Source organism: Hydra viridissima, unplaced genomic scaffold (assembly GCF_058129835.1).
Source record: "Hydra viridissima isolate aposymbiotic clone 2 unplaced genomic scaffold, HvirCarnegie_v1 scaffold_1, whole genome shotgun sequence".
NCBI lineage: Eukaryota > Metazoa > Cnidaria > Hydrozoa > Anthoathecata > Hydridae > Hydra > Hydra viridissima.
In genome coordinates, this window is record NW_028324300.1 from 14,241,865 (window position 1) to 14,252,073 (window position 10,209).

A 10,209-nucleotide genomic window follows, 5' to 3' on the forward strand; every position below is an offset into this window, starting at 1 on the left:
TTTAGAGATGGACATCCCGATTTCGGAGGATCTCTAACAGACCAAGTTGTTTCAAATTTGTCAACTAATCTAGTGATTGAGGATACTCAGAATGGATTCTTATTTAATCCATACTTTTTTTTAAATTGCCTGAGAGCTGCAATTGCTTCTTTTTTGTTTTCATAAAACAATTATATTATCTCAATGCGTGTTGCTAAATCCATGTTAGTTTTAAATACGTAGAGGCAAATAATACTTTTTCTAAAAATTAAATAAACCTCGATACATGCTCTATATATATTTATTTATAAAAAAAATGTGACAAAATCCCATTGGGTGAAAATATAGTTTTATGGTTTTTTACGTTACTTAATAAACGCACTGTAAGTGTGACCCTACCTTTTTTGTGCATTCTGTAGATTATTCATAATTTTAAACTTGGTTTTATTACTTTCAACTGAAAAGCCAATATTTCTTGGTTATGCTAATATTTATTGATTAAATTTTTCTATTTATTTACTAGTTTTACATCATATATAAAGGTCTGTAAAAGGATATATTCTGTACAGTTTAGAAAATACATCATCATCATTGTAAGTAACTAAACTTGATTCTCAATTTTTCAACGACTAAAAATTAGGTGCTTTTTAAAGTGGCAGCGACAAACCATGATTACTTTCCATAACTTTAAGTTTATTTTACAACTCTCATGAGAAATACATGATTATTATGTTTGAGAACGGATCTTATTGAATAAAAGGAACAAAATTTCCAAATGCAGATGCAAGTTTCTTCTTTCGAAATTTGTTACTGACGACTAGGAATAAACTCTTACTTTTTTCTCTTTCTTTCATTCTTTCTCTCTCTCTCTCTCTCTTTCTTTCTTTCTTTCTTTCTTTCTTTCTCTCTTTCTCTCTTTCTTTCTTTCTTTCTTTCTTTCTTTCTCTCTATCTTTCTTTCTTTCTTTCTTTCTCTCTATCTTTCTTTCTTTCTTTCTTTCTTTCTCTCTTTCTTTCTTTTATGACGTCAGAACACACGACTCAGTGATTTTATAATTTTGTAACGGTTTTTATATATTTCATTTGTGTTTCATGGCTGATGGATGATACATAGTTTTTGTTTCTTTGTTTTATATATATATATATATATATATATATATATATATATATATATATATATATATATATATATATATATATATATATATATATATATATATATATATATATAGTTTATTCTACACTGTTTGTCAAGAATTTAAAGGTTAACAAGAATACATAGGTAGTTCAATGTTTTTTTTATCAAGATTGTGGGATCTCCTTCTCTTTACAAATGGAACAAAATACAGATAGAAAACTCTGAGTGAAAAATCATTGGTGACCTCGGTAAAATGGCGGTAATTATGATAGTAATTATTCTATTTTTTTCAACAACCGCAGCATCCTTGTTGTGCCAGTTTCTTGTCTATTTGCCAAAAATTAAGGCCAAACATCGCAATCGTCAGATTGAAACAATGCAATAATATCAAACGCAAATTAAAATCATAAAAGAAATAATCCAAGCTTTTTCACGTGTAAGCCATGCTCATCATTGCAAAGATATTACAATAATCTACCGTTACTGATGTTAATTTATAGCAACTAAAGTTCACTTTGTTAAGTTATCTGATGCATGATCAGTAAAAATGATCCGTAAAAATGGTTAGTGAAATAATCTTTAAAAATGATTAGTAAACTGTTTCAATTTAAGTTTTTTGACAAATTTCAAACCAAAATTTCGGAAGCTAATTAACCGAACCTCTGTAAAACTATATAAAATCATGCAAATAGGAAATAAAATATGTTAGGAAAACGTAAAGCATTTCAAAAGCATACAGCAATGTTCAGAAAATCTTGACTTTCTGATGTCAGTAAAAAGTAACAAATACATACCGCCAAAATTAAAAGATAACAAAAGATTGTTAAAGATATGAAATAAATTGCAACTCTGACAGCGGAAGCACAGTTTGTGTATCAAATTATACAACATTCAATGATAAGAAATCACATTCTCAAGGTATATTATGAAAACAGAGCGTACCCATGTTTTTTTTTTTAAAAAAAAAAACTCTGAAATAATAAGAATATTATTTTGTTTAGAAAATGACGTTTATATTAGACCCAGATCTTTTAAAAGGCTTCGAAACTAAATATCAAATGAAAAGAAGTACTAAACTAATATCGCAAAAGCTCGACGTGTCCCTATTGGTACGGTTTGAAAATTAAATAATTTTCTAATTACAGGTTGCCTTCCTGCTTCCAAAAAGTTTTCAAAATTTACATCGTTCTTCTCAATCTACTGTTATAGATAATTTGTTACAAAAGAATAAATTCTCGGATCAAATTTAATTACGATATTAAACACCTATAAAAGATCTTACGACCGAGGATGAGGTCAATGCACAAATAAGTGTGAAGCCTGACGGTCTTCTATCAATTGTGAACTTAAATAAAGTCATTGTAAAATAAAATTTATGGACCTAATAATTAACTCAGTAAACTGACATTAATAAAAGCATTTTAACGATGGAATTCGATCAATGTAGAACATTTCATAAATTTTTCGTGAAGAATGGCAAACTTATTTTCCAGTTTAACTCTATTTCTTGTGTAACTGTTACCTTGTAACATCAACAATAGAAAACAAACAGAAAAGACGCATTGATTAATGAAATAATGGAAGATTAATGCAAGAAAAATAGATTAATATGCAAAATCCTATTAAACGAAAAGTTGTTCAAAATGCATTGCTTGTGTTTTTGATCCACTACGCATTTGTAAACATTATCCTAATCACTCTAATGAGGCGTTTCTTTATAAATAACTTTCAATCCCGCCTTCAAATGCGACAAAAGCTCTAAAAATAAAAACAAAAGGTTAACAAATATATATATATATATATATATATATATATATATATATATATATATATATAATAATTTTTCATTTGAATAACCGCTTTTATTTATTTATTTTTTTCATATTTGTAAATATAAACGCTAAAGCCAAATTTGAAGATATGTATTTAGCCGTGATTTACAAACCTTTGACATTTTGTTTTTCTCTGTCAAATAAATCACTATAGCAACTTTCAAATGTACAAGAAAAATCTGTTTCTTCTTCATTTTGTAATGATTCCACGTGCATATTCATTCCACGTATGTTAAAACTTATGTGTGTAAAAGAACTTTCGAGCAACATTTCTCCTAAAAACAACCCAAAGAATGCATTTTGTTGAGCGTAGCAAAACTTGTTTGCCAGTGCTATAAGTTGTAGAAAGCGGGTGGTTTTTAATGTTTGCTACATAAAGTATCAACAAGAGTTCTAATATTTAGTAGCTATAAATTCTTTAATGCAGTATACACATTCCGAACAAATAGCTTGAGGTTTTATTGTTGTCCGACCTGTTAAACGCATATCGTAACTGTCGTAGTTAATAGGTGTTCTCAATAGATTTTGTATTAGCAACATTTTAATTATTTTTCTGCTATTTTTCCATTACCTCAGCAACTAAATTTTTTTCTTTTTCTGTTGACAACCAAATAAGATTAAATGAGAGCATAGCGCGTAGGCTAAAAAGAAAAACTGACGTCAGGCTTAAGCAATTTTTTCTTTATGACGTTACAAATAAATTTTAATTCATTTGTAACTCATATCGGTAAAAAAAAATAAATAAATGTAATAAAGATCCGCTATGGAATTTATGGCGACAGAAAATTGTCGTGCATGTAAGAATGCTGGCGGAAAACGTATCAAACCAGTCGACGAAAATGACGCTTGTTTTTCTGTTGATTTCTCAGAGATTTTTTAAGAACTTTCATTTTGTGCAGAAAAGGTTTAGACATGGATAAATTAAAGGAATGGATTGGTTATTTCAACGACCACTGGACTTGAAAGATTTTTTAAAAGGCACAACAGAGCATTTGAAAAAATATATTGTTAACGTGGTCGCAGCAGGCATACATTTGTAACTTCGTTTATCTTGATGATAGAAATTTTTTATCGCAAACAATACAATTATGTAACGAAAGTATAATTTTTTTTTTCTTTTTAATCTATTTGCAACATAAAAGAATAGACTATAATAAACAGGAAGCTGTAAAAATGATTTTAAAATCTTTAAAAAAAAAACACGTCAATTTGCTTTCAAGGACGGTATTTTTTAACATTTTTATCAATCTTTTTTATTTTGACATAGAAGTCGTTGTAGTTTTGCATAAATATAGTATTTCTAAGGTTGTTTCAAAATAAGATACATTAAGTCATACAAAAGAACGTGAATGCGTTGGTCTTCTGTAATGAACTGATGGGGAGCAATATAAAAAAACGGATTTTGTCCGAATTTAGCAATTTTAAAAACAATTGAACTTGGTATTTAGTGCTTTGGAAATAATGAGAAGATTATAATATAATTTGAAATATGTAGTTATAAATATATACATGTCAGTTGTCAAACAAACAAACAAACAAAAATGAAAGTTGCAGCAACAACAATAATTAATTTAACATCAACAACACCAAAAAAATAGGCAAATATTTATTTGTTTTTTTGTTTAAAATTTTGTTTAACGGTTTTCATTTTTGTTTCAACATTATATTTTCTGTAAATTTTTAAATTTAATTTAGAAAATGATAAATGTAGAAAAAGTCAAGCCGATAACTTTAATAGTGGTAAAAAAATCGTTTGAGAAAGCGATACTTCTACTATTCATCCTCATTTTGTTGTACATTTGTTTGATTGAAATTGCTGTAAAAGAACAATCCAATGAATCTCAGAGCACAAATCTGAAAGAGACGAAAGTTCAAAACGAAAGACACATCATGAGTTTAATTTGGAACAGTAACGAGGATGAAACATTGATGCATTCCGTTAACGTCCATTATTGGGATTATGTATGTGGCTATACGGTTGAAGATCTGAGAAGCCACCCTTTGTTTCCTTTTTTGCCTTTCCGTAGAGATACCACAAATTCTTTGCATCTCAAACACACCGACTTGCAGTTTGGCGCCCGTATTTTTGGTTACATTCACCCCCCCATGGATGGATTTTACATTTTTGCTATAAGCTCAGACGATTGTTCAGAATTTTGGTTGAGCAGTGATGCAGATCCTTTAAATTTGGAGCTTTTAGCAGAAGTTGGCGGGAATTCGGGTACAATTATTAATTTTAAGTTGAAATAAGTTTTTTTCATTACTTTATAGAGCCTTCAGAGTTAATAGCCATATTAGAAATTAGAAACTTTACAATTCAACTTTAAAAAATTAATTTTTCTGATAATTTCAAAAAATGTTTACGAAATTATAGTAGTTTTAAGCAAAATACCAGACAGCTTTTTCGGAGGAGAACGCTATATAAATGTTACTTTTAAAAGAGGTTTGATTTTCGTTCTCCTTCCTAATTGAGGACCCAACAGTTGTAAGGTTGTTCGATGTTAAGTGGGTTTCTCAATTTTCAGTAGTTAGGCTAAGCTATTTAAAAATAAAAGTAGCCAGGCTAAACTAAAGTCTCTACATTGATATCAAAATGTGATGTGATGTCATTTTTATTTTTATTTATGATTATGGGTTTTACCCATAACACTTTGTCGACAAAAGTTTTACAAATATTTCTAGTTTCTCGCCACTTTTTTTAAAAATATTTGATTTCATGTCAATTGAATATTTATCAGTGTTTTCTTTTTAAATTGTTTTCAAATCGCATGTTGTTGATTTAATCTCCATATTTCATACCAAACAGATTGCTGCAACTAGATATTTGATGCTATTAATCATAGGTCGTAATTATTAGATTTTTGATACTATTAATCACAGATTGCTATCATTGGAATTTTGATGCTACCAATCAGAGATTACTATTATTGGAATTCCGGCGCTTCCAATTATGCATTGTTATCATTGGACATCTAATGTTACTAATCCTAAATTTTTATAATCGGAATTCTTAATGTTTTATCAATCTTACATTGTGATTAGAATTATGATATTGCGCTACTTTGTGAAGAACCTTTTTAAGAATATTTTTTAGGGAGCGAATGGTCTTACGAAAACCAGTTTGACAAGTATTCAAAGCAAGAATCAATAGAGATTCAACTTTTTGCTGGAAAAAAATACTTCTTCGACGTTCTTTGGAAACAAGAGAGGGCACGTGGCCACGTTCAGGTTTGAGTTTGCTTGTAAAAAATTATATTGTCTTTTTTTTCTCGTGTATGCCTTTAAAACTTTATTTATGGTGGCCTTATTTAGGTTGTATGGAAAAAGCCTATTGAGAAAAAATTTAAACAGATCGAAAGTAAATATCTTTCAAGATATTATGATGACACTAATATTGAAAACGGGCTAGTTTATCTTGATCACTTAAAGAATAACTTAACGCTACCTGATCTCCCAAGCCACATCAAGCAATTCACAAAAGAGCTAGGTAAAAAGCTAAAAGAACGTACAACACCTTATCAAAGGGACAGCGCAGAGTTTTTATCATTACCGCACATAGAATTTAGTGAAGTAAAGGATGTTCTTTCTTCTTGTAATTACCACCCAAGCTGGATAATTGAGCCAAACAGTGAAAGAGCTAAGAACCTAGGGGAATACGAAGGAGTGCATTTGCCTCATTACTACAACATTTCTACGCGCTTGTTTCCAAAAGATCAAACGTGGGACCATACATCTGATTGCGTAGGTGTGTCATTAAAACCCATGCACTGTCAAGGCAACGAAGTAGAAGATGAAGTTTCTGCTCAATGGCCAGTTAACAAATATATGGCGGCTCTTGCAAATAAATTTCCAAAGTATTTTGATTAATCAATCTTTTTTTCATAATTTCAAAACAAATCTTTCTCAAAAAAGTTCTACTTGGTTTTATTTTATTTTTCAGTCGCTTCAAGTTGCATACCATCGTCAATGTTGAGAACGCACACGATAATGCTAAAGGTAGTCGTTTCTTGATTGAACTTGCCCTCGAAGATGCCGCTAATCAAAATAAGATAAGAAGGCTGTCAGTATATGTGTTTCGTCCACTCAATTTAAACAAATTATGTTACCCAACAAACTTCCAATGGAAAAAAGACGCGATGGTTCATTTAATTCTTACAGGTACTTCAGTCTTTCTAACAGATGTTACACTTTGAAGTGTCTGTATTTTTTATCGCATACACGTTATCATACCAAAAGAATTATAATCAAAATGCAAAAGATTACTCTTATAGATTAAAAAAATGGCAAAACCTTTTTCTTAGTAAAAAATCAAGGACCTTGGGTGCAACAGTACATTGAATCTTTATCAAACATTTATGCAAATACAAAAGATGATAGGTTTAATTTGGTCATTATCGACTTTGAAAGTTTTGACGTTAACATCACGAAACTACTGCAGCGAAGTATTCTTCCTCATTGGAAGGTGTGTACTACTTTAAACACATTTATGTTTTTAGAATAAAACATTAAAAAAAAAATCAAAAATAAAAGAAAAACTTACAAAGATAAACGGCATAAACTTTTTGAAAATTCAAATTGCAATTGGAACACTCTTATATACCAAAATAAATTTGTTTAGGTTATTTCACAGACCGGGAAATTTCATAAAACGTCAGCTATTCAAAATGCTATTGATGCTATAAAAGAGTCGGATAGTATCGCCTTGCAAACTGACTTACATTTGGAATTTCCCTTGAATTTTATTGATGACTCGAGAAAGGTAACAAACTTTAAATCTTGAACACGATTGTCATTTTAAAAGCGTCATCCAAAACCTCGAAGCTCTTGGGATAAATTAGAACTACATAATACCAAGAACTTCAAGTTTTACTTAAGAATGATTTTCTGTTTAGCACTGCGTTCAAGGCAAAATGGGTTACACTCCACTTTTGATGAGATTAGCATGCGGAAAGTATAGCCATAAGCCTGCAGGATTCTGGGAAGCTTTCGGATACGGCATATTTGGGATTTACAAGAGCGATTGGGACAACATGGGCGGTAGGTTTATCACTACTCTTCATATTAGAAGGAAAATAAAAGACGAAACGCGGATGTTCTTATCCCTGGCAAACTGCCCTTCTTTTTGTGATGAATAAAAACGCTCTACATTATTATGAAAATAAAAACGCATTTTTGTATAGGGAAATAAAAAAAAAAGAATGCCTTTTAGGATTTTATTTTGAAACTTTAAGCAGATTGAATAATCAATTATTTTATTCTTAGGTATGGATGTAGAAAAGTTTCGAAATGCATGGGGAGGTGAGGACTGGGATTTTGCTGATCGTGTCATCAAGAGTGGTTTGGAAATCGAGCGTCTTCGAGTCCCTTACTTCTTTCATTATTTCCACACAAAAAAAGGAATGTGGGATAACAAATTTTAAAAAGAGGTGCAATAGGATATGTTTTTATCATACCATGGTCACGTCTTGCAAATTACTTGTGTTTAAACATGGTTTGGTACTGACGCATATTAAAACCGTTCGAATACATCTGAGTACAAGATTGGAAGTGCAAAGTTTGGAAATGAACGCCATACCCTTCAAAATTGAAAAGCTTTATTGCAAATATAGTCTATTTTGTAATTCATATAGCACATGTATATAACATTACAATATATATATATATATATATACAACAGGAATTTTAATTTCTTAAAGAATATAACAATGACAGTTTAACATATTGTGAGGGCGGGGATTTATTTTTTATGAATGAATAGCGCGAGGGTGGAGTAAGTCATGTGGGGGGGGGGGGGTCTCACGCCCTCTATGTTATGTGAGTGTGAAGGTCTTATATAGGTTAGTATGGTTCGTTTAACGGTAAATTTCAAGGCTTCTAACACTTTAGACTACGTAAGGTATAAAAATAAAATCTTAATACAATTAATAGCAATATAGCAATGCTTCAACCAAAATATAAATGAAATAATAAATGATATTTACTAATCATTATTCTTGTTTTACTTAATAAATACTTACAAAAATTTAACTCAAGTAAATTCTTTAAATATTTACAAACTTTTTTTCTATATGATAATATGCAATCAAAAGTCATTTAAAAATATTCTCCTATCACCTTTGGACTCATGGCCAAACTTTCTAAATATATTAGAACTATTCTCACTTTAAAAAAATCTTCCTATAAAAGTTCTCTCAGCTAAAAATCTGCTAGATTCTCTAAACCGATCTTTTTATTTATGTCCGGTGATGTTTCTTAAGACTTATTTTCAAGTTCGTTAGTGTTTTTATTTCTCGTAGTCATGGCTCCCTGAAACAGGTTTTACCAGTTTTCTTTTGATTAACGTTTGTCCGGACTCAACTTACTGGTAAAAATCATAAAATAATTACAGAATTGTCGCAGACATTACTAACTATTCAATTACAACAGTTACACAAGTTATAGTGACAGTTTTAGTTTCTTGTAGTTATTGTGAAAAAAGCTTTAAACTTCAATGGTGTGACTGATTTGTTTTTCATGCATATGCATATGTGTGTGTCCACCTGGTGTTTCGGCTGTTTCGCACTTTTCTTCAATCGAATATGTTGTATATTTGAATGATGTAAAACTTAAAGATGATGATTTAAATATCTTTCGTTTTCCCCCTCCCTTTCCCTTCAAAAAACATTCTCAGCATTTGATTTTAAAGAAAGGGAAATATTTTCAATTTAAATCAATTAGAAAAAAGTTAATAATATAGGAGAAAAAATAAGTAAATAAAACAGAGAGAAAAAAAAACCAAAAACAACAAATTATTTTGGAGAATATTTTCAAATTGTTTTTCGAACAGTGATAGAATTGTTTTGAGATAAGGCTCCTGAAGTACCTCCCTGAACTCATCAATATATCGGAGCCAATGTGGTTCAACTCTATACCAGGCCTCAGCTATCTTAATAAGACTTTCACTCTCAATGTATTCAAAGGTAGCAAATAATTCGTGCACAGACTGCCTTTAGTAGGTTCAAACAACATAAAAGCTTCTTGCAAACATTGGCATTGAAGCTAAAACCTTACTTCATGTTAAATGGGACTACAAGTCAAAGCAGAAGGCTAAATATTTAGCCTTTTTTTAAAAAACATGGTATTAACTGTGACGAGGAGAAAATAGAACTCAGAGGGAGGAAACTTTATAATAGCTAGAATATTATCCTCACCCTTAAAGGTTGGGACAATCATAACATTACCAAACTGTATGGCTTGTTTTGGGTTAGCCGATTCAAGCCAA

The 10,209-nt window shown here is 30.3% G+C and overlaps 1 protein-coding gene across 4 annotated transcripts; it reads left to right on the forward strand.

Moving 5' to 3' along the window:
* The first annotated feature begins 1,285 nt into the window (after positions 1-1,285).
* On the forward strand, positions 1,286-8,622 carry LOC145187486 (N-acetyl-beta-glucosaminyl-glycoprotein 4-beta-N-acetylgalactosaminyltransferase 1-like). Of its 4 annotated transcripts, none has more exons than XM_090096258.1 (9): positions 1,286-1,375; positions 4,644-5,169; positions 6,043-6,176; positions 6,261-6,802; positions 6,889-7,106; positions 7,250-7,410; positions 7,567-7,707; positions 7,841-7,985; positions 8,211-8,622. In XM_090096258.1, the coding sequence occupies exons 1-9, from the start codon at positions 1,370-1,372 to the stop codon at positions 8,366-8,368; spliced, it is 2,031 nt and encodes a 676-aa protein (XP_089952384.1). In that variant the 5' UTR covers positions 1,286-1,369; the 3' UTR covers positions 8,369-8,622. The 4 variants fall into 4 exon arrangements, with proteins under 4 accessions (XP_089952384.1, XP_089952378.1, XP_089952372.1 ...); XM_090096252.1 differs by lacking the exon at positions 1,286-1,375 and adding an exon at positions 3,697-4,047; XM_090096246.1 differs by lacking the exon at positions 1,286-1,375 and adding an exon at positions 4,103-4,172.
* Positions 8,623-10,209: the final 1,587 nt, after the last annotated feature.

Excerpts from the sequence above, each read along its gene's own strand:
- LOC145187486 (XM_090096246.1), top strand. The coding sequence starts at position 4,122 with ATGATTTTAAAATCTTTAAAAAAAAAACACGTCAATTTGCTTTCAAGG. Across the intron at positions 5,170-6,042 it reads AGAAGTTGGCGGGAATTCGG|GGAGCGAATGGTCTTACGAA; the intron begins GTACAATTATTA and ends AATATTTTTTAG. Across the intron at positions 6,803-6,888 it reads CTTGCAAATAAATTTCCAAA|TCGCTTCAAGTTGCATACCA; the intron begins GTATTTTGATTA and ends TTTATTTTTCAG.